Below are 24,902 nucleotides of genomic sequence, written 5' to 3'. Positions count from 1 at the left end.
CTAACTTTTATCTAAACAAAATGAAATTGATTTTGCAAAATATTTCCAATGGATTTACTTTATGAATCATAATTATAAAAAATATGTGATTTCATAAGTTTTTAAAGAAGAAATTTATTTTGAAATCATATGACCTAATGACATATGTAAATGAATTTTATGATTCTTATACTTTGTAAGAGGAGGATGTGAGCCAATTGATACATGTAGTATGAGGGGTGCCCGTGAATGAATGTTTTTAGCAGTGTTTGTGAAATGAAATGTTGCCCACTGTGATTTTGATATTATTACATGAATGGAATGGTTTAAAAGTCATACAGCTAAGTATAGACATGGTTATTACCACGAATATCACTTTATTTGTTAAAGTTGATATTACAATCGATTGATATGGATATCATCACTAGATGATATATGATTTATATGAAATTATCCCTCCATGCTGAGATTGTAGATTGCTCCCTCTTCTATTGAAATCATATCACAGATTGAGGTTGTAGATAGCAGGTCTAGATGTGCACATTAGACACTGATGGCCCTTGGAACTAACTCTACAAAAGCTGTAAAGACTACATTATGAATTTATGATTTAAATGATATTGTTTTTACTATTTCCTTTAATATGGTGGATTTATGAATTACGATTCATTATTTTCCTGTAAAGAGTTTTGATTTAATAAATTGTGTTTGTTTTACAATAGTACACCACTAAGCAATATGCTTAACGATAGTTGTTTTTGTGTTATCGCAGGAAAAGGAAAGGAAAAGAAAATGGGAGAGGATCGTTTTTGTTTGATGTAGATAGTATGCTATTGATATAGCTATTGTATATTTGGTTTCTTTTCGAAATATGTATGATGTATTAAACATTAACAGAACAGCTATGTATATTTGAGTAGATACATGTAAATTATGAGTTTGTAAATTTGAAATTTTGTATTCTATTAAAGTACTTAATTTCTATTATGTATCTAATGTTTGGAAAGGACTCCAGTATGTAATTAAATCATCCATGGGCTTATGGGTTATGAAACCATTTAATGATTTTGATAATGTAATTGATGTTTAAGAAATTATATTGACTCGACTATTTTTTTGAGCTTAATAGAAGTTATGTTTCATATATCTATTAAATTACCAAAAAGGCATTTCTTTATAATAGGTGGAAGAACCAAAATAAGTTTTACACTTCATTTAATAACTAAATTTACTTTTCTACAAGATATAAATGAATGAATAAAAAGTTTTAAGTCCCTTGTAGTATACTTAGTAAGTATTTATAAGAATTAAGTGCTTATTAAATATATTACGGGCAACATGTCATGTTTTACAGTAGGATAACGTGTGACAGCGCGGATACATAACTAGTTCTCATTAGTGATGGAGCCAGGGGGCTGGGACTGCCCCTGGATTGTATAAAACTTTTTAGTGCATAACTTTTACATGAAATCTCTTGTAGGTTGTGGTGTTGGATTGTTTTACTTAAGTGGGTGGATTCGAGTTTGATCCTCCATCTAAACAAATTTCAAGTTTACTTTTATTTTAAGTTGGTCATTTAAAGAAAAGGAAGCTTTTAATTTGAAAATAATCAACTAGTACTTTTACTTGTTATTAGTTCTTTTATGATGTGTATTGCATGTTGATTTTGCTTATTATATACTCATTTAATTTTTTTATTTATACAATATTAAAGTATAAATTTTATTTAGATTAAAATAAATATAATGAATATTTTTTTTTACCATGTAACATCTAATTGAAAAGAAAATAATGTTTTTGTTTCTCTATTTAATAAAAAAATATAAGTTTGTTATTAATTAATATATAATTAAAAATTAGCAATTACCATACTATAAAATATTTTATGATGTGGCAGTGCTATAACATTAATCTAATAAATCAAGACTTGCTCTATATAGCGATAATATAAAATATAAAATTGATTTTTACATCAATTATTTTTGTTAGATGAAATTAAGATAAAATTTTGTCAATGATATGTAATATTTTGGATTCCATGTGTTTTACACATAATAAAAATAACTTGCTTAAGGTTCTTACCTCTATCTAAGGATCAATATGCAAACAACAATATTGGTGATGAAAGATCAATGAGATTAAATTTAAAAATTTCAAAGTCCTGTATATTTATTAAAAAATATTTAAAAAATTAAAATCTCAAAGGTCTAATTATCTTTATGTCTATTTTAAAAATTATTTAAAAAAAATACATCCAATTAAATCAAAGAAAATTCAATTAAATTCGATAAATTTCAAAAAGAGTATAATAAAATATTGAATAGGAAGAGAGCTCTTGATTTTTCTCTTTATTTCATCTTTAATAATTAAAAGCTGAAAATAAAAATAATAGCAAACATATCTAAATAGTCATTTTTTTCATTGATTCAAACTTTTATAGCCTTTTTGTTTTTCAAAAAGATTTCATTAGACTAAAAAAAGGAAAAACTTTCTGATTGGATATATTAGTCAAATATTATAACTCCATAATTCTGTTGTTTTTGTTAAATTTGAATTATAAAAAAATTTAAAATACAAGAATGCTTAAATACTTCAAATAAGTATAAATCAAACCAAAAGAATATATTTAAGAAATTTTATTTTAATTTCATTGTATTTGATTAATATACTCTACTAGTAAATTATTTAACCATATTTTAAAAAATTTAGAACATAATAAATTAAAAGAATTTAAGTTCTTTTTACTATTTCAAATACATCATAGACAAATTCTATTTCATTGTATTTTTATTTTTTTTTTACTATTTCATAATTTCATTTGTTTTAGAAAATATTTTAAAAATAGCATTTTTAAATTTTAAATATTAAAAAAATATTTATTTTAATAATATTTAAATAAAATTATCAAACAAATTCTAATATATAATTAACATTAATATTGTTAAAAATTACGGTAAATTATAACTTCATGTAGTTTTAATGTAGTTTTATGACAGACTATATATTTTCCATAATAATATATTTTTCAATATATAACATGAAAGACAATAAAAATAAATGACATGCACTAACTCTATACCTCTGTTCAAAAAAATACTTTAATTTAATGGAAATCGAACTTTAAAATAACAATAACATATTTAAAATCTTAAACACTAGTGTTGTTTTCATTGTAATTCTAGTATGGAAATATCAGGAAGTCATTGTTTCTTCCTATTAAAAATTATTATTTACCATATCAAATATTTTTATTATTTTGTGGATGTTTATGCTATTTTCATTAAAAAATTTTGACCATATGTAATATAAATTTGCTCGTATGAAAATGTAATTATATTTTTTACCTCCCCCAAGAATAAATTCTAGAAAATGACATGGATGCTATAGTTTCATATGCTCCAGATGTCATTAGTGCAAGCAATTATTATATAATATATAAACAACTTAACAATGATTCATAATTATATAATTAAAAACAATTATATAATATTATAAACAATTATAGTTTAGATAATATTATGTAATCAAAAACTAAATAATTATATAAATTAGATTAGAAAGAAAGAACAATGACCGTCAAAATAAGAATTTCCAATTCTTAATTTATAATATTTTCTTCGACGATTAGGCAATATACAAATACATAATTTAATTTTAAATACAAACATAAATAAAAATCCTTATTCAATTTACAAAAATAAAAAAAAAAACACTAGCATAAAATTAAAAGGCAATGAGAGTATTAAATTCTTACCTGAAAATTTCCTCACAAAAAAAAAAAAAAAAAAAAATCAAACTTGAAAAGAAGAAAATAGTGATTGGATTTTCATTAAGAGTTCTGTGAAAATTTTTAGAGAGAGATGATAAAAAGGGGCTATGAGAACAAGATGGAAATAAAGGTTTAACTTGCTTAGGAAGACTTTGTAATTTGTATATCTTTTTAATATTTATATTTTATTTAATATATATAATATATATAATTTAAAAAAAAAAATTGGGGGCCTTAGAAGTTCCGCCACTGATCCTAATGTTGCAATTAAATTATAACATTAAATGACTAATATTGAACTCAATTTTTTTGATGATGATTAATATTTGTATCTAATATTAAAATAAATAATCATATTTTAATATAAAATATTAATAAAAAGACAAATAATACTAAGAATTAACATTTAAATTCAATTAGCAATCTTCATATTTAAACTTAAATTCAATCCTCATATTTAAATTCAATTTAGGAACCCATTTTTTGTCAATTGCGAGTTAAAATTGGCTATTTTTAATAGAAGGACCAATATGTTAACACATTATAATTTAAGGGTCTCATAAGTTAATTTTTTAAAATAAAAGTCCCCATATGTTAATTTAACAATAATCAAGGATTAATTTATTATTTTCCCTAAAAGAATTAATTGGAGAAATAAAAAAAAAATTATTTTGCCCCTAATTTTTGTTGGAAAAAATTAATATTATATCCATTTATATGTATCGAAATATAACTAGTCAATCCATGCGTTATTATAAATGCTTTTTGAAGTCCATATGTTTTCATTCTATTGAAATATTTAATCATTCCTTTTAATTTTAACCAATTTGGCCGTTAAATCAATAAAAAAGACGAAAATATCCTTATCCTTCTCTCATATTTTTGTTTTCTACCAAACAATCCCCTTCTTCATTGTCTTAATTACCGAACCCACCATTAAACTTCACCGCAACAACTTCAATAAAAAGACCACCAAAATATTTAAAGTCGAATAAAAATCAACAAAGTATTCATAATCAAAATAAAAAATCAAGGAAATATTCGATCAAAGATAAAAAAAAAAAAAAATCAAAATAAAAAAGAAAACAAAGACATCCATTGCTTCAAGGTCTCTCTCTGTCTCTCTCTTTATCATTTGAATACTAAGCCTCATCTCGATATCTTGTAGAAATTCAAACATGTGTCTATTGCAAAGATGAACAAATCAAGAAAACGAAACACAAAATTATCAAAGACAGATACAACAAACACAACAAATATATCAATAAGCCATAAAAACTTTCACTTTTGTCATGAAATGACCATCAAAGTATACTGCAGAAGAAATAAGTAGGCATATTCATAAACAAAAGCATATTACCTCAAATAGATCTGAAGATGGTTGCGTATTTTGTGATTAATAGAATATTTTGAGTGATTATAACATTTCTGGCTAGAAAGGTTAGATGGTTGGACCGTAGAGGCAATGGACCAAAGAATGCTATGGTACAAGAAGATTTACTGTTAATTCAACATAACTTGACCAAAGAAAGAAGAGAAACGACATAAAATACAAGAGTGTATTTTTGGATTAATTTTAAACTCTCTCTCTCTTTTGACCCTTCTTTATTCATTTGACAATCGAAAAAAATTGGGCGAGAGGACTAAAGATGTGACAAAATGAAAACAAAGTATTTCTAAAATATAAGGATTGATGGCTAAACCATATCCCAAAGTTTGCGACTTGTAACAATTGCACCCTTTAACCCCCTCCCAGACACCCCAATTTCAAACCTTTCTAAAAATTGCACCCTAATTACAAACCCAATTAAAATTGGTAGTAAAATATAACAAATGTGGGACCCACTCATTTTCTTTCTCCTTTAAACCACCACCATCACCTCTTTCTAGGCATGGCCAAATTACGGTTCCGGGGAACCGTCGGTTCGAACCGGCCCCGGAACCGTAACCGGAACCGGTGAGAACCGGAACCGGGACGAACCGGAACCGGAACCGAAAAAATCCGGTTCGATTCCGGTTCCTGCAAATGAGGAACCAGAACCGGCGGTTCCAGAGAACCGATCGGAACCGGACTGGAACCGCCGGTTCTCCGGCCGGTTAGAACCGCCGGTTCGGTTCTAGCCGTTGTAACTGTCAGATTTTTGAATTTTTTTTTTTGTTGTGAAATGTCTTAATTACCCCTCCCAACAGCCATAAACGGCTATATAACGGCTAGTTTTAAGGGTATTTTTGGAAAAATGAATTTTTGGATTTATTATAAATACCTCATTTTATTTACAAATTCATTACAAAAAAATCTCAACTCTCTCTAATTACTCTCTCTACAATATATACTACACTCTCTACTTACTCTCTCTACAATATACTACACTCTACTCTATATTATTCATTTATTCTTCTCTACTCTACAATATCTCTTATTAAGTAATTATTCTCTCTAATTTTTTTTATTCAATTTTTCAAATTATATTTTATTATCATATAATGGCAAGTGGAGGAAACTCAAATTCGGGTAAGGGCAAGGGAAAAACTGGAGAATCATCTATCCCTACAAACGACATCTATGATATGATTCCCGACCAATTTAATTTTGAAGGTTTTCCAAATGAAAATTTGGATATTCCAACTCAAGAATCCGAATTTAATGAGCAATTTCAAGAAGATGAAGAGCAAGAGCAAGAGCAACGAGCAAAAATTGTTACAAGAGCAAGACAAAGTTCCGACATATTCTCCATTCATTTCACAAAAAAATTCAAAGGTGAGAAAATGTACGATGTGATTTGCAATTATTGTGGAAAATCTTATAAATTTAAACAAGCGGGCGGCTATGGATCATTTTGGAAGCATTTGGAGGCAAAACATCCAACAAAAATAGGAGTTAATCGGTCTCAACAACAAATTTCCGGGTACGCTTCTAACCTTTCTTTATTTAAATATTCTGAAAAAATACAAAAAGAAGAATTAGCAAAAATGATTTCTATGGAACATTTATCTTTTAGTTTTGGTGAAAAATTAGGTTTTAATAATTATTGTCAAAAAGCTTTAAATCCTTGTGCTAAAAGAGTACCAAGAAATACTGTAAAACGAACTATTATTTCTTTATATAACAAAGGAAAAAAAGAGTTAGAACTTTTATTTTCTCAATTGAAAATTCGTGTTTCAATTTGTTGTGATGTTTGGAGTGATCATTGGCAAATGCATTCTTATATGGGTATTACATGTCATTGGATTGATGATGATTGGAAAATTCAAAAAAGAATTATTGGTTTTCGTGTTTTTGATGATAAACATACTGCAAATAATATTTATAGAGTAATTGTTTCAATTTTAGATGAATATAGGTTGACAAAAAAAAATTTTTCTATTTCATTTGATAATGCTTCTGCAAATACTAGATCAATTATTGAACTTAAAAAAATTTGTGAACCAAATATTGGTGGTAAATTTTTTCATATAAGATGTACATGCCATGTTTTAAATTTATGTGTACAAGATGGTTTGAAAATTCTTGATTCTTTTATTTCTCCAATTAAAAAAGCTATTTCATATTTATGGACACATCCCCAAGTGATGAAAAGTTGGGCTAAATTTTGTAAAGAAAATAATAAAAGACTAAAACGTTTTCCAAGGGATGTCCCAACTCGTTGGAATTCAACATATGAATTACTAAACGAGTCTTTTTCTTATAAAGAATTATTATGTTTTTTTGTTACTAACAATATTGAGGATATTAATTTATATCCACAAAATTGGGAGATTTGTGCAAAAATTTTAGATATTTTAAAAATTTTTAATGATGCTACCTATAAATTTAGTGGGGTTTATTATCCCACATCTAATTTATTTTTACCTATGTGTATTAATATTGTTACTGCACTACAAGAATTTCAAAATGATGATTTATTAAAAGATTGTATTTTTTCAATGAAAAAAAATGGTTATCTTATTTTAAAAATATACCACCTCTTTATCTTGTTGCTATTGTATTTGATCCTAGATATAGAATGGATGTTTTATGTGATTATTTGACTATTTATTATGACGTATTAAATCTTGATGTAGAAGATAATGTTAATATAAATGTACTAGTGCATGAAGTTAAACAAAATATTATGCAATTATACAATGAATTTGTTCAAGTTTCTAGTTCATCTACTTCAATTTCTACTTCTTCTCAATCTAATATTCCACAATTTTCAACACAAAGGGTAAGTGGTATTGATGTTGCTCAACAAGTTTTATTGCAAAGACAAAAAAGAACAAGGGAATCCAGTTCTATTTCTGAATTTGACAATTATCTAACAACTTCTTTTGAGTTTGGTGATAATTATGCAGATGCAGATTTTCCAATTTTAGATTGGTGGAGTCGTCACGCAAATACTTTTCCAATTCTTTCTTTACTTGCAAAACAAATTTTAGCAGCTCCGGTCTCCACTGTTGCGGTTGAACAAGCTTTTAGTCAAGGAGGTAACATACTTGATAAAACACGATCTCGTATGACACCCGATTCATTAGAAGCACAAGCGTGCGTGGATGATTGGACCAAAGCCGAACTAAGAGCCCAAGAAAATCCAAAAAAAAATGAAGATTTATTTGATTTATACGATGGGTCCTCAACGGGAACATCAACCGGTGGTGCAAATAGCGATTAAGGTAAAAGGGGTGAAATTGATATAAGGTAAGTAAGAACTACGTGGGCTTTGATTCCTCTAAACCCCAAGAGGATACGTAGGCAACGTAATTTTTTTTTTAAACAAAAAAAAAAATAAGTTCAAGCCCTTTTTTTTTTTTAATTTTGTTCAAACTTAAAAAAAAAAAAAATTCAGTTCAAAATTTTTTTTAAAAAAATCATTATGTTCAACACTCAACAATTCAAGTCTTTAAAAAAATAAATTTAATTGAAGTATTTTTTAATTTTTTAGGTGTATTTTTTAATTTTTTATGTTCAAATAATTTTTTTTTAAACCGATCTTCAAAATTTAAAATTTTTTAGGTGTATTTTTTAATTTTTTATGTTCAAATAATTTTTTTTTAACCGGTCTTCATATTTTAAAATTTTTTAACTGTATTTTTCAATTTTTTATGTTCACATAAAATTTTTTTTTAAACCGGTATCCAAAATTTAAAATTTAAAATTTAAAATTATGCGATTCGCCGGAAAACCAATCGGAACCGTCGGTTTTGTAATCGGATCGGAACCGGAACCGGAACCGGAACCAGAACCGGAACCGGACGGTTCGGAACCGGAACCGGAACCGGACCATTTCGGTTCGGTTCCGGTTCCAGCTTTTCTGGAACCGGAACCGTGGCCATGTCTACCTCTTTCACCGCCTCCACTAGAACCACAACCCATGTATATTATATTTTAATATCAATTTTGACTGGGCTTATAATTAGTGTGTAATTTTTACAAAGGTTTGAAATTGACATATGTGGGGTGTTAAGTTAGGATGCAATTGTTACAAGTGACAGCTTTGGAGTAATTGGATATATTTTAGTAGACACTGACTAAGTTGTATTTTAATAAATGGCTTAAATTATAAAATTTACTCTCAACTTTATGACATATTGCAAAATCACTCTAAAATGACTTTTGTATCATGGACACCCTCATTTTCAAACTTAGATATATTAATACCCTCATTTTGAAAATTAAAACAAAAATAAGGTTAAGGTTATAAATAAAAAAACAATAAAGTAGGTCCCATATGGTAACCCTTGGGTCATCTTAACCCAAGCTAGAACGCTATTTTCCTCTAACCCTATTCTTGTCTCCCTCACATCATCAACATCAACCCCTTTTTCTAACTCCCTCACCTCAACTCTCATATAAAATCATCACATAAACTTGGAAAGATATATAGATTGCAAAATAATCAAATATTTCATACATTCAAACATAACTCAAAAGCAAGGTAATGCAGAAAACAGATGAAGAAAGCTTATTAAGAAAGTTGCAATTATGATTTACCCAAAACCCATATTCCTTTTACATATCTAAATCTAAAATTTCCAATTATATTACCCACTATAAACAAACCTGATCTACATTCCTTTTTAACTCATAGATTTGGATAAAATACTTTAGGGTTTCGCTATGAAGATGACTCGATGAGATCAGACCATAAAACCTTCTACCGTCGATTTTGCAGTGGCTGCCAATATGTTATAAAGAGAAGCTTGAAATACCATGGTTACGAGTTACATGGAAGAACAAGGGAGAAATAAGGAAAGTTTTTGGTTTTGAAAATGGTAATTAATTGTTTAGAAAGATAATTGATCAATTGAAAAAATGGAGAAAGAAGAAGGGAAGAAAGAGAAAAAGGTAGAGACTGGGTAGTAAGGGTGGCCACGGTTCCGGAACTGGCGGTTTCGGTTCGAAAAAAATTAGAACCGGAACCGAACCGAAAAGTTCCGGTTTGGAAGGAACGGTTCCGGTTCCGCTACGGTGACAAAACCGACGGTTCCGATTGGTTTTCCGGCGAATTGCATAATTTTAAATTTTAAATTTTGAAGACCGGTTTTCAAAATTTAATAAATTTGTGAAAGTTATTTGTAAAAAAAAATACACCTAAAAAATTAAAAATACTTCAATTAAATTTATTTTTTTAAAGACTTGAACATAATTATTTTTTTTAAAAAAAAATTCTTCAACAAAATTAAGAGATTTCACAACAAAATTAAAAAAAAACACAAAAACTGACAGTTTCTAACTGCTAGAACCGCCGGTTCGAACCGGCAGTTCTAACCGGCCGGAGAACCGGCGGTTCGAATCCGGTTCCGACCGATTTTCTAGAATTGCCGGTTTCGATTCCAGAAATCTGAAACCGAAAATCTCCGGTTCCAGTTCCGGTTCGGACAGGTTCCGGTTCCCACCGGTTCCTGTTACGGTTTAGAACCGGTTCAAACCGACGGTTTCGATTCCTAAAACCGTAATATGGCCACCCTTACTGGGTAGTGGTTAAAATGGGAAAAAGGAAGAGGCAAGGTAGTGATCTAAACGGAGAGTTTTGAGAATAATTGGTTAAGTTGACCAAGGTTAATATATGAGTTCCATTAAAATATTTTTTTATTGTAATCTAAACATAAAATCATTTTTGTAATAAGGGTGCCTAAAGTACAAAAGATAAGATTATTTTAGAGTGATTTTGAAGTTGATGGTAATTTTACAGTTAAGCCTTCAATAAATATAATGCTAATAGTAATTTTTCCTTTCTGTTGTCTATGTATGGAAAGGATTTTCCATTTCCTGCTCTTGTTTTAAGTTGATGATGGCGCTTCTTATCACTCTCTAAACGGATAAATGGATATTTTATCGCTATCCGCAACTCCACACATCCCTTGTTTCTCCTCCACAGCAAGAAAACACCACTCCGCTGCCACCTCCACCTCCACCTCCACCTCCACCTCCGTTTCTTTCTCCCTTAAACCACCACCACCACCTCCTTCACCGCCTCCACCAGAACCACAGCCCACCGAGTCTCCCTTTGTCCGCCGTCCCAAATCCCTCAACTCTAACGCTACCACTCCTCCTGCCTCCACTCTTAATAAAACCCCTCAAAACCCTTTCAAAACTCTTCTAAACCCTTCTCATGTCCCCTCTACTCCTCCTCCACCTGACAACCCCAACCATCACTCTCTCTCGGCCAAACTCCGTTTATCCAGCAAGCTTTCCCCACCGCCACCTCCACCTCTACCTCTGCCTACACTCCCTCCCCCCACAATACGACCCAAAACTCAAGAGAATGAAACGACCAAATTGGATAAAGAATCCGAAAAAACTGAATTTCGCCAACAAGGAAAGATTTTTCTTGGGAATCTACCCAATTGGATAAAGAAGCATGAAATATCAGAATTCTTTCGCCAGTTTGGCCCCATAAAAAATGTAATTTTGATCAAAGGACACAATGAATGTCAAAGGAATGCTGGGTTTGGATTTATTATCTATGATGGTTCAACAGCAGAAAAGTCTGCTATGAAGGCCGTGGAGTTTGATGGAGTGGAGTTCCATGGAAGAACTTTGACTGTCAAATTGGACGACGGGAGAAGATTAAAAACTAAAGCAGAGGAAAGGGAGCGGTGGGTGGAAGGGGAGGATGGGCAAGGTTTTAAATCGAAATGGCATGAAGAAAGAGAAGGGACCAGAAAGGCCTTTCGGCAGGTTCTGGAGACACAGCCGGAGAAATGGCAGGCTGTTGTTAGTGCTTTCGAGAGGATTAAGAAGGTGAATGTGACATTCTTATTTTATAGTTTTCCCCTTCTTCCGGCTATTCTTTAAAAGTTCTGCTCGTAATTACATAGTGGAAATGATAGATTACAGTAGTTGGATTAAAAAAGTTAGGTTGTATAGAGACCATCAATTGGACGAAAGATTTAGAATTAAAGGTTATACCACAATGATTATTATTTGGTATTCTGGATTGAAGTCTATCTGCAATAAAGGTGGACCTTTAGTTAGCTTAGCTGTGCAGAATGAAGTGTTAAGACCCCTTTTATTTGTTATTATGGATTAAATCCAGTTCTCTTACATACTATTTAAGCCGGTATTTCTGTTGATTGCTCTAGAGAGAAATAATATTTATAACCAATGCTTAAATAAATGAGTCATGTGGAATGACATGCATTTTTACACCATAACATATATCAAATCTGCAAAAAAGGTCTGTGAAAAATTACTTGATCATTTGCTGCCCTTTAGCTTTATGAAAGTTATATAACTTTTTTTTTTTTAATCAATTTTATTTGAGTATATTAGTTATTCTACTGTTGTTTTTATGTTTTAATTGTGATGTTTAGCCTTCCAGAAGGGAATATGGATTGATGTTGAGCTATTATGCAAGGCGAGGGGATATGCATAGGGCACGTCAAACTTTTGAGAGCATGAGAGCGAGGGGAATAGAGCCAACATCGCATGTTTACACAAGGTATGATAAAATATTTTACAGTCTTCCTTCTGTCTGATTTAAGCATCAATTACCCATTCTAATTTCTTCAGCTACTGAGCTACCACCTACTGCCAAACTTGGGTGAAGGCTTTTAATTGGGTCAATACGTCAACTTGTAGATTTTGTTTTGAGAGTGATCATTCAAAATTATTTTACTCTATAAAGCCAAACACTTCTTTTACACAAATAAGATTGCAAAATGTTTTGAATTATAAATTTGTACTTAATCAATGTGTATATTTCTTTTCTTGTTATTCTCATGGCAATGTATTTGAATTGAGACCCCTTTCCAAGTAAAAGTTGGATTTAATTAGTAGGATAGTTGTTGCCCTCAATCTTCTTTCTCAGCATTAAAATAATTCATTTCATGCAGCCTTATTCACGCTTATGCAGTTGGTAGAGACATGGAAGAAGCATTGTCTTGCGTTAGGAAAATGAAAGACGAGGGTGTTGAAATGAGTTTGGTTACTTACAGCATAATTGTGGGGGGATTTGCCAAAATTGGCAATGCTGAGTAAGTAAAAAATCTATTTTTGTATTTTTATTAATGTATTTGTTCTGTTAATTTTCTATTAGATAGCCTTTTCTTAAGTTCCTGGAGCCTGGTAGTTTACTTTTTTTCCTTTTCAGCATGGTTTTGAGCTTTTGGTTTGATAATTATTATTTTTTAAAAATTTTTTTTATATGCATTGAATTTGTTATGAATGTTACTAGTTTGGATTTTATATGCCTAGATCACCTTATACAATATCATGGTTGGAATTTACTCATTTTTAAATTTGTGATTTAATATGGAAATTGCTGAAATATTTCAAATCTAGATAAATAGAACATGTCTTACCCTAAAAGCATTTTAAGGATGCCTAATTTTGGGTGCATCATTAGTTGACTAGACAACTATTACCCAGTGTTGTAATCAGTAATTCTAAAATTTCTTTATTGACAATTTCTCGATTTTTGGATGTTTAGTTCAGTAGATCTAACTGATTGTTGATCTGGTGGTTTGGCTGGAATGGAGTTCTTTTAGCATTTCAAATATTTTAGTCGATCTTTCTTTTCATACTGTTTTCCATATGCGTAGCATGGTAAATTTGAAGTTATGGTCACTTTGACTTTTCGCTAAATTCTATCTAGGATACTGGTTTTTACTATTCTCATTCAGTTTGATAATTCTACAAGTATGCATTGATGTATTACATTTTTCAGGATTGGTTACAAAATACTGGCACAAGCCTCCTGTGTGGTAGTGAAAAGCTATTTTTATTTTATTTCATTACTTCAATTATTTGCAGAATACCTTTTCTGGTATTTGATAGTCGTGTCCTAAAAAATATGGCTTTGTTTGAAATCTCCAAGATGAACAATAGAGGTTTGTGGTCTTCCCAGGGGTATTGAACTCTGGTGCTTAAGTCAATGAGGTTTTGATGAATGAAAACTGAAAGAATTCAACTAGTTAGGTCAGTAAGCGTAACTGAGGTTTGTTTCAATCAACCTTATTATTTAGCAATTTTTGTTGACATATATTGCTTCATCTGTACTTTCAAGGGTTAGTACATAAAATCTATTCAACAACAATGTTATTTGAGTTCTTAATATTATGTAACTTGCACCAGTCAAGTTGTGTTGGGAGAAAGCACTTGCAAATTATCTCCTTAAAAAGGAGTTGTGTAACTTATATGCAACTTGCTTTTTGGGAAGGTTTCAGCCAATTTACCTAAAGCCTTTGTATTCCTAAATATTTACTTTTCTTCTAGGAAAAGGAATCTCCAATCTCCACCAGTCTGTCTACCCTTGATGAGACATTGATGAGAATTGTCTTTCTTGTGTGATCTACAAGTAGTTGAATCATGATAAATTGCTAGATAGTTTAGTTTATTTAGTAATTAGAGTTCTGAAGAACCTTCCATGGTCTTTTGTTGTTTTAGTTCAATGACAAGAATAACTGTTACTTAGTTGTATTTATGGGTTCCCATGTGAGCTAACACCATTTCATTTTCTGTTGAAGAGCTGCAGATCACTGGTTTAAGGAGGCAAAAGAGACACATTCAAACATGAACTCGATAATTTATGGGAACATAATTTATGCTCATTGGTCAGTATTTATAACTCAAGTTCAATAATATGAATTTTTGTATTTTATCATTGTGCATACAATATTTTATAATATGCAGTGAAGTCGATGAAGATTTTTTCATATTTGTATTAATAACAGATTTCCATATCAATATAGGGGTTTGACTGTTTTTGCTATGCTTACAATCAAGATACCTTGAACATTTTGAGGGATAATACAATCTTAGGGACTGTGTGAATTATCGAATCCACAATGTGCTCCTGGTTTGGACAAGCATTTTGTTTATATGCGCACTTGTTAAAATAGAGTTTAATTGGGGTTTTGGTTTAATTAAAACACTGAACTGTAAGGACAGTTTCGATATTAGTCTTTCCAGTGAACTTTGTTTAGGAGGGAAAACTTAGTAAAGGCCTTTGGTTCTTAGGTTATTGGATTCTTGGAAGATATGTATGTTGAAATTGGTTGTATTGGATCATTGTTACTTAAGCCTCAAGGGCTTGAGCCTTTCTATTTTATTTTTCTTGAACAAGTCAGCTAGGGTTTTCTTTTAATATAAAGCTGTCCTGTTGGCATCTGATTACATAAAATAAATAAAAGAAATAAAATGCAGCATAAAAACCAGTGAGGTGCTTCGCAATTCAACCTTGACTCTTCCATCTAGTGCTTACCTCCTATAATTTAGCTTCTGACCAGCAGCCATTCAAATATGTCTCTCTCAATTTCGCTTTCTATATTTGCTTTCTATTCTCTTCCCCAACTTATTTGGGATTAAGTCTTAGTTGTTGTTGTTGTTATTGATTCTACTCCTTTCTATTTTAACTCCAATATCTTAAAATAAGTCATTATGTTGCTGACTTTTTTTTTTCTCCTGATTTATGTGTGTTTTCTTCCATGTTTTTCTGATTCTGATTTTTCTCTCTTTTTTTTTTTTTTTATATTTAGATTTATGCGTGTTTTTTTTTTTTTTTTTTTTTTTTTTTTTTTTAAATTTTTGTGCCTCACCTCACTCGGGCGGGTGCCTTTGCCTAGAGGCTAGCTCCTAGGCTCCAGCATCCCTTTGTGCCTTTAATTACTATGTATTGTATTTATAACATTACTCAGATTTGATATGCACAAACTTGTTCTCTGGATAACCAATGTCTGTTACTATGAGGTTTATTTATTAAAAGGTTAATTTCTTTTTCTCAATCACAGTCAAACATGTAACATGGACAAAGCTGAAGCTTTGGTGAGGGAGATGGAAGAAGATGGTATAGATGCTCCTATTGACATATATCATACCATGATGGACGGTTATACTATGATTGGCAATGAAGAGAAATGTCTGACTGTATTTGAAAGGCTTAAGGTAAAGAAATGATGTTATAATGTCTATCATCCATTAACAGATTCACATGTGCTCTAATTTTTGCAATATGCTGTAAGCATATGCATTTTGATTGTAGCCTTCTTCCCATTTCCCCATGCTTTTCTTTTTCAATGCAAAAAGTTACTTTAGGTAAAAGAAATGCAGTAAGCAATTTGAAATATGGGATGGGAATCATTGCTTTCACATGTTATTATCTGGATAATGAGTTATATAGTGTTTTGATGAAAACTTATGTATGTATCACTGGCAAGATTAAGTATATTTGTTATACATGTCTAATTGGTGTATTCCTACCCATAAACCTTAATTTGCACTACGTTTTCCTCTTAATTGGAGTATTCAAACTGAGACCAGTAGCCAACTGTGACCATTATTCAAACGCTGAGGGATTCTGAAGAAACATGTAAATTGTAATTAATTGTAAAATGGAATGTGTTATCCCTTGAATTATTGAATGAGCGAAGCATGTGAATGGTGAGTTAAATCAAGCTGCAAAATTGTGTAAACATAGTCTTTCTTGTTCTTGAATTCTTATGACATTTTTCAAATATAATACTATGCTATTCTTGAGCACCTCATAATAAGTCTTGTTGTATACTAGATGGTTCCATTTCTGATTTAAATCCAATGTGGAATCTGTTTGTCTAATAATCCAATGCTCTGAACTGTAATGCTAAAGCCATATGCTTGATGAATAGAACTTAAGGCTTTTTGGAAGACCTTAGGATCTCTAAGTGTTACCTTTATTGTTGTTTATATTTTTCTGCTGTCTTGAGAAGCAAGCGCAATATATATGTTAAGGTCTTTCTTAATAGATGAAAGTGACTAGTTTGACTAGTCCTGTAAACTTGGTTAATTTTTTTGACTAAAGAAGGCTTATTATCATTCTCATCTGTTATAGGATATTCATACCCCCTTTTCGGCATGAGTGGTATGCCCCTAATTTTTAAACATACAAATCATGTTTACACGAGTGAGGAATCCAACAACCAAGATTTTCTTGTTGTCACCGAGGAATATTGGTTCTTGCTTCACATTGTCGATTATTCAAAAATATTTCCCTTTTAATTCACGTGATATGTAACCTTTTGTAACCGAAAAAAGTCATATCATCATTAGCGTAATGAACTGTATTATTTGTTGCCTTGGTGCTAAATTGCTATATATGTTGCAGGAATGTGGATTTGCACCCTCAGTTATTAGCTATGGATGTCTCATCAACCTATACATTAAGGTAATAGTTGGCTTTTCCAAATGAATATATTCTTTAGCAGCATAGTGATGACAACTAAACCTTAATCCCCACTAGCTGGGTCGACTATATGAATCTTTTATCTCCATTTCTTTGTTCATAGCCAAGTCTACATTAATGTTAAAAAGTATTAAATCTTTTGAGACTTTCCTCCTTGTGGTTCTAGGTCCATCTTTTCCCTATTTAGCACCTTCCACTATCAATATGTGGCACTTATGAATCAGGGGCACAGAGGTCTGACTAAACTCTCTCAAATGTTCTCTCATTTTATTCTCAATTTGTGCACTTGCACCTTGTGTGGGATGTGGTCATTTCTCTTGTCAAATCTTGTTTGACAAGATCCAAATAAAAATCTTGTTAAATCTTGTCATTTCATCTTAACATCCTCATTGTTGCAACGCTCATCTTGGCAATGATTTTCTCCCAAATAAAAATTCCATGTAAACTTGGCTAGTGGGCTGGTTTGGATTTGAATCGGCTTAGGAAAAGCTCGGATTGATATTGGCCTAGCATATTCGGTTCCAAATTGGACTAGAATCAGTGGTCGGTCATGTATTTGTTCCCTTAGGAGAAATAACTGGAACTGGCTTAGAGTTGTTGGTTAAACTGACAATCCAGTTCACAGGAAAAAGAAAAAAAAAAAGATTAAAGGTACAATTTTCTTGGTTTTAGGTTGGTTCTAATTGGGTTCCGATGACGTTTTGATTCCAGCACAGTTCCGATCATGGTTTTGATAAGAACTTTTTTTTTTTTAAATTTTGAAAAAGAAATTTCAAATATGAATAAGTTCAATTTATTTGAAATGTAGAATTTGCATCAATTCAATAGAGAAATAATATTTTTTTAAAAAGAAGATTGGCTTCAATTAAATTATTTATAATTTAATTATTTAAGTATCCTCTTGAGGTTTGGAGGACATTAAAAAATTTAAAAATAGGTCCTCTATTTCCTTACATTTTTAGTCTTATGCACCACTTACCTCCGTTCTCGAATCATTTTCTTTCATCAGTTGAATAGCAGTCTTCGGTTCTCAAAGCTGCCCTAGTCCAATCATTAACATGTGTTGCATTTCCAAATTTCTTGGTATTGTCCACTTGCACTAAATGCTTTTCTGACTGCAATTTTTGAAAATAGACCCTTATTTTCTTACATTTTTTCAGTCTTTGAACCACTCATCTTCATTGTTGAATTGTTTTCTTTCGGCAATTGAATAGCAATCTTGGGTTCTCAAAGCAACCCTAGTCCAATTGTTCACACATGCTTGCAGTTCCAAATTTCTTTTTGATAAACTGAAGCATGTAGGATCCAGCAATTGTCCTCTTGCACTAAATGCTTGTCTGACTAAAATTGTTGAAGCGAAGCAAGCAAAGACATTCTTTGCAACTGTGGCTAGGATTGGAAAGCAACTTGATTGCCTATCTACCAGCCTAAAATATCAAATTTATTTGAGTGTTCATCCACATCTCTATGTCAATTTCTAGGTATGAGTGTGAAGCTGGAATTTTTATTTATTTATTTATTTTTTATTTATTTTTTTTTGTTGCAACACAGCAAATTGTAAAGTGTGCTTTTAGTTGTTTGTGTATTTTGAAGTGTGCAACCACCTGATGCAGGGCGCAAACACCAGCACAAGGTGAGATACAACTTTAGAATACTCATCATGTGATTAACAAGTAGACCTCATAACTTGGTTAGCAAGCATAAAAGAATCTATATTAATATCTAGAGTTGAATAATATAATTCAGAAACACTGTAATGGGAACCTGAAGGGGGATACTAACTTACCCAAAAAAAAAAAAAAAAAAAAAAAAAAAAAATGCAACTTAAAGATAGCTTGATTAAGACACGCGTCTTGTACTGGGTTGCACTTTCTTGTCTACCTAGCGGGAGAGAGTAGCCAATTTAAAATGTAAACAGATTGAAACAGAGGGTAACCAATTTAAATTGTAAAAGTTTGTTAGGGAATTGATTGAACACATATCTAGGTGATCTTTTTTATTATTATTATTATTTATTTAATGAGTAATAATGCAAACTTCATTAGATCAAAGTAACATCCAATCATAAAAAAGATAAAGCACTGGAAGGACAATCTTCCATCCAAACATGCTCAGGCTTAGCATGATCCACAATTCCGGAGCCATTTTAGGCAAAATATGAGCCACATTGCTGGCTTGCCTAGAAACATGAAAGCAGGATGTATGATCAAAACAAGCATCAAAGACCTAATTTCAGAGACTAAAAACTTGAGATAGGATCTATTCTCCACCTTTTGATTTGAGCGCATGGATCACTTCCGAAAAATCAGAGTACCACCACAGTCCTCAATCCTAAATCACACGCCAATAACAAACCATAAACAGAAGCTTTTGCCTCGGACACACTAACATCACAGCAATCATGTTTCCTCTTTTACTCTGGTACCGAGTATCTCAACCTTATGACCCAACTCAACCCAACCTGGCGGATTTGCAAATATAATGGGTTAGATTGGATCAATTGTGTTTATATAATACATGGGTCGGGTCATAGGTCATGGGTTCCAGTGAACCACCATTTTAAGCTTGCTTTGTCAGCACATGAATTCACACCATTGTAGGCTTAGAATAATCCAAATGCAAGAATTTCTTGTAAGTTTGGTGAGTATCTTGGAACAAAAAAATATTGCAACTCTTCCATAAAAACTCGCTAACATGAAAAATAGTTCTATGTGCTTCTTATCAAAATAGTCAAGCAAGCTATTCAATGATAAAAGGATATAGAGTTAGTATTTGATACCTCTTAACTGCACTGGACTGATTCTCCACATAACATTGCCCAAGAGCAGCCATGTAAAACGTGGATTGCAGTCTCCATTCCTCATCACAGAGCTGACATAAGGATCAAGGTGAGCTTGTCAGCAAATTAACGAGATTGATTGTGCAGAATGCCTTGGCTTCTCTGTTGCCATGTGAGATGCACACACACTGTGACAGAGAGTAATGTTCTTTGTAAATTAAACCAGTGGTGGTAGAGTTTAGTGGAAAACTTTATGGTCTCAAAGGGAAGATAAGAGATTAAATAGGTTTCTTGTTCCAAACATTGAAGCTCACATCCATGAGGTCATGGACCGAAGCACTCACAAAAGGTTCAGGATATGGGCTCCAAATCTTGCTCCCATTTGCTTCAGTAATCACCTATCATCGAATACATGAATGTTAGCTCCTGTTGCCACCACCCAACACATTCCTTGATCAAGTATCCATTTCACAGAATAGAGACTATGCCAGTATAGCATGTGGAATTCTGCTGCTCAAGCTTTTCTTAATCCTGTCTGCTTGACTACTGTGTTTCGTATTTTATTTCTCTTTTTTCTTTCCTTTCTTTTTTTTTTTTTTTTTTTTTTTTTTCCTGTGGTTAATGGTGCTGCATTTCCATGCTTTGGTGGTTAATTTTGTACTGATTTTATAATTGATGATAAACATTAATTGAAACATATTATGTTCTCTTCTTTAGGTTGGTAAAGTCTCTAAAGCCTTGGAAGTAAGCAAAATGATGGAATCAGCTGGCATAAAGCACAACATGAAGACTTACTCCATGTTGATTAATGGATTCTTGAAGCTTAAAGATTGGGCAAATGCATTTGCAATTTTTGAAGATGTTGTAAAACATGGGTTGAAGCCTGATGTAGTGCTCTACAATAACCTTATCAAAGCATTCTGTGGAATGGGAAACATGGAACGCGCCATCTGTATGGTTAAGGAAATGCAGAAGGAAAGGCTTAGACCTACTACACGTACATTTATGCCAATAATACATGGATTTGCACGGGCTGGAGAAATGAGAAGAGCTTTAGATATTTTTGATATGATGAGGTGGAGTGGATGTATCCCAACTGTGCACACTTTCAATGCTTTGATTCTTGGACTGGTGGAGAAGTGTCAGGTAAATTATTTTTATTGTAACAAGTTTGGAGAACCTGCGTGTGTCAAATGGCGCAGATCCCTATTTAAAGTGGGGACCTAAATTTTGATTGATGTTCAATATATTGCTTTAATAGAACTTCAAAAGGCTAAGGCCTAAAAGCCATTTTATTTGGCTTGGCATTTTTGCAACATAGCATCTCAAGGACTGCCTTGTGCTTTGTTTTTTCTCCACCTTCAGTATAAACAACATTTTGGTTCAATAACCTTCTATAACATTTTTCACGGCTCATATGCAGCAGAAAAAGGAAAAAAAAAACTAGAAAAGAAAAAGATTCATCCATACATCAAGTGGAAAAGTTTCTTCTACATTAATTATGCTCTAGCAATGTTTCATTCTTTGGCCTAATTTCGGATCCCTCTATGTAATTGGTTTATTTGCATGTCAGTAATAGTCAAACGCGCAAAAAAGTGCTCCCTTAAGTGCAGAAGCACAGCCACAAATAGAAGAGCTTTTTTACATATTATAAGCAAGGTGCTTTCATTGAAGAGAGGGATTTTTGTGCTTAAGTGTGTGGCCCTGAAGTGCAAAGTGAGAAAAGCCCTCAATTTATGTTTTTTATTTTTTTTTTTAACTGGGGTATTTGTTTTATATTATTTAAGGGTTAAAACGGGAAAGTAAAAAAGTACTAAAGAATAGTTCTTTTCTTTTCTCTAGTGACTCGTGGAAACAAATATTAAGGTACTAAAAAATAGGTTTTTTCACTTTTAAATTCAACCTGGAGATAAATTCTGCACCACTGGTCCCAACAAGCAGGTAGTTGTATTGTTTTCAATTCTTTCTTTAGGTCCTTCTACTCAAAATTTATTTTTCCAAAATTGAAATTGCAGTTTATGATATTTTTCAGCTTCTAAAACTCTGTTTATTGATTATTTCCCCCCTTCTAATCTAGCGCTTCCTTCAAACAAAGGAGTGCATTTTTGCTCTGCTTCAAGCTATGGGGTGATACAGTGGTTTGAGTGCGCCTTATGCTTTTTTTAACTACCTTGCTGCATTGTCCCAGGCTGATACTCCAGTTTGTTATGTGTGTTTTATTTTTCTTTTTAATATTTAAATTATGAAAATCTCCACCAGTTTTGAATACTGTTGCTCTTCATATTTAATGTTATCTACGTTTTTTGCTTTTCTCTGTATCTAAATTTAAGTTCTATCTTATTTTATGTTTAAGTTATTCTTTTCAGTGTCAGATGTAAACCATATCCTTTCTGCGTATTGCAGATTGAGAAAGCTGTTGAAATATTAGATGAGATGGCACTAGCAGGAGTTAGTCCAAATGAGCACACATACACAACCATCATGCATGGCTATGCAGCATTAGGTGACACTGGAAAAGCTTTTGAGTATTTTACCAAACTGAGAAATGAAGGACTAGAGCTTGATGTATATACATATGAGGCATTATTGAAGGCGTGCTGCAAGTCAGGCAGGATGCAGAGTGCTTTAGCAGTAACAAAAGAAATGAGTGCTCAAAACATTCCAAGGAACACTTTTGTTTACAACATATTAATTGATGGGTATGCAGTCTTTACCAATATATATATATATAAGCAATAACTTTGTGCTCTCTCACTTGTCTCTCCTGGCTGGAAACCACTTTTTTTTTTAATGTTATTGTTGAACTCTATTATCATTTCTTGATTTATCTTGAAATTGAAAATAGTCTTTAATGTGATTATAGTTATGTATTCCCAACAAACTGTTTCATCTTTGTCCGTTACTTCAGTTCAGTGTTTTTATCATGTAGATGGGCTCGAAGAGGTGATGTTTGGGAGGCTGCTGACCTTATGCAACAAATGAAGCAAGGAGGAGTTCAACCTGATATTCATACTTATACATCTTTCATAAATGCTTGTTGCAAGGCTGGGGATATGATGGTATGTTAATAAATTGTCTACCTGCTTTTGAACTAGCTAGAAGCTCAAGTACCTTGCATTTTTAGTGGTAATATAATAAATTTCTTTCATCATTAGATTTAACCAGGCGTATTTTGGTTATCTACATAATAAAACAAGAGCTGATGGTCTTTAATGACAATTTGCATCCAGACCTTTAACTAAAAGATCTTGTTTCTTATGGTGTTTGACTGTCAGCTCTCTCATTCTATGAATACCATTATTTCCTAGAAGAAGTAAGATCCTTATAGTGTTTGACTGTCAGCTCTCTCATTCTATGAATACCATTATTTCCTAGAAGAAGTTTTGCTTTCTAGTGAACACCTAATTTTTTTTGGGAAAAGAATACAATATTGCCTGGGGTTTAGCTTCTCACACTTCATTTTTTTCTACACTTCAGATTTTTTTTTTGTTTTTTTTTTTTCCCTTTTGAAAATTCAGTATTCTGGTCCTCAAGTTAAAATTTGGCACTTAGAGCCACTAAAGGACCAAATTATCTTTATATAAAACATGAATACTAGTATAATTCATTAAGCCTCGGTGAGCTGTAATTGACCTATATATGTATATATTAGATATTTTGTAATAGATTATGATTAAAAGTGGTTTTTACAGAGAGCAACAAAAACAATGGAAGAAATGGAAACTTCAGGAGTGAAGCCAAATGTTAAAACCTACACAACACTGATACATGGGTGGGCACGTGCATCTCATCCAGAGAAGGCTTTGAGGTGCTTTGAAGAGATGAAGTTGGCAGGTTTAAACCCTGATAAAGCTGTATATCACTGCTTGATGACATCGTTGCTTTCGAGGGCTACTGTTGCTGAAGCATATGTTTACTCTGGCATTCTTTCAATATGTAGAGAGATGATAGAATCTGGGTTGATTGTAGATATGGGGACAGCAGTTCATTGGTCCAAGTGTTTATGCAAGATTGAGAGATCAGGTGGGGAGCTTACGGAAGCTTTGCAGAAAACCTTCCCTCCTGATTGGAACATGCGCCATTGTCTTGATGTGGATTCTGAAGAGTGTTACAGTGATGATGAGCTCGAAAATGATGGTAAGAGAGATTTGTACTATGAGGAAACCAATGATGATGGTGATGATGATGACAAAGATGATGATTACTTTAACCAAAGACTTTTGGCTTGAAGTATGTTTCAGTCGTGAACAATTCAAGGTTTGCGTTAAGCCGATCAGCATTCTGATTTTCTTAATGGTATATCTACGTGTGAAAATAGATTAGATGTTTGTAGTTTGTAATATTTGAAGTGAGATTTTGTTTCAAAGCTCAAAATGTATAAATCAGCAGATAATCCAAAAATGGCAAACAATACTTGCCATTTTCTGGCTTGTAAATTTTGCCTCATGCTTCTTGTTGAGCTTGAGACGACTCTAAAAATTCTATTCAAGTGAGCTTGTCCGTTTACAATTTGTATATATATATATATATATATATATATATATATATATATATATATATATATTTTTTTTTTTTTTCTTTCTAGGAGTGGCTAATTTATAGACATGAAATAGAGTTTAAGCTCATTTGTACTCCTTACTATGATAGCAGTGAGGCGTACAAGCTTTATTTCAAAATTCAAACTCGACACATTTATTAGATAAGCCCGATAAGTTTGAATTCCTTTTTTTTTTTT

The 24,902-nt window shown here is 31.8% G+C and overlaps 1 protein-coding gene across 1 annotated transcript; it reads left to right on the top strand.

Annotated features, from left to right (window-relative positions):
* Positions 1-10,962: 10,962 nt before the first annotated feature.
* On the top strand, positions 10,963-24,656 carry LOC105650312 (pentatricopeptide (PPR) repeat-containing protein). The gene is made up of 10 exons (XM_089722755.1): positions 10,963-11,972; positions 12,545-12,672; positions 13,067-13,207; positions 14,699-14,785; positions 15,962-16,115; positions 17,311-17,370; positions 20,885-21,313; positions 22,571-22,866; positions 23,097-23,226; positions 23,860-24,656. Exons 1-10 carry the CDS (start codon positions 11,052-11,054, stop codon positions 24,394-24,396), a joined length of 2,883 nt encoding a protein of 960 aa, XP_089578881.1. The 5' UTR covers positions 10,963-11,051; the 3' UTR covers positions 24,397-24,656.
* The last annotated feature ends 246 nt before the right edge of the window (positions 24,657-24,902 follow it).

This window comes from Jatropha curcas, chromosome 6 (assembly GCF_041381405.1).
Source record: "Jatropha curcas cultivar XTBG-Jc1 chromosome 6, XTBG_Jcur_1.0, whole genome shotgun sequence".
In the NCBI taxonomy this organism is placed as follows: Eukaryota; Viridiplantae; Streptophyta; class Magnoliopsida; order Malpighiales; family Euphorbiaceae; genus Jatropha; species Jatropha curcas.
The sequence above is the reverse complement of the archived record's forward strand: the minus strand, read 5'-3'. Positions and strand labels throughout refer to the sequence as shown.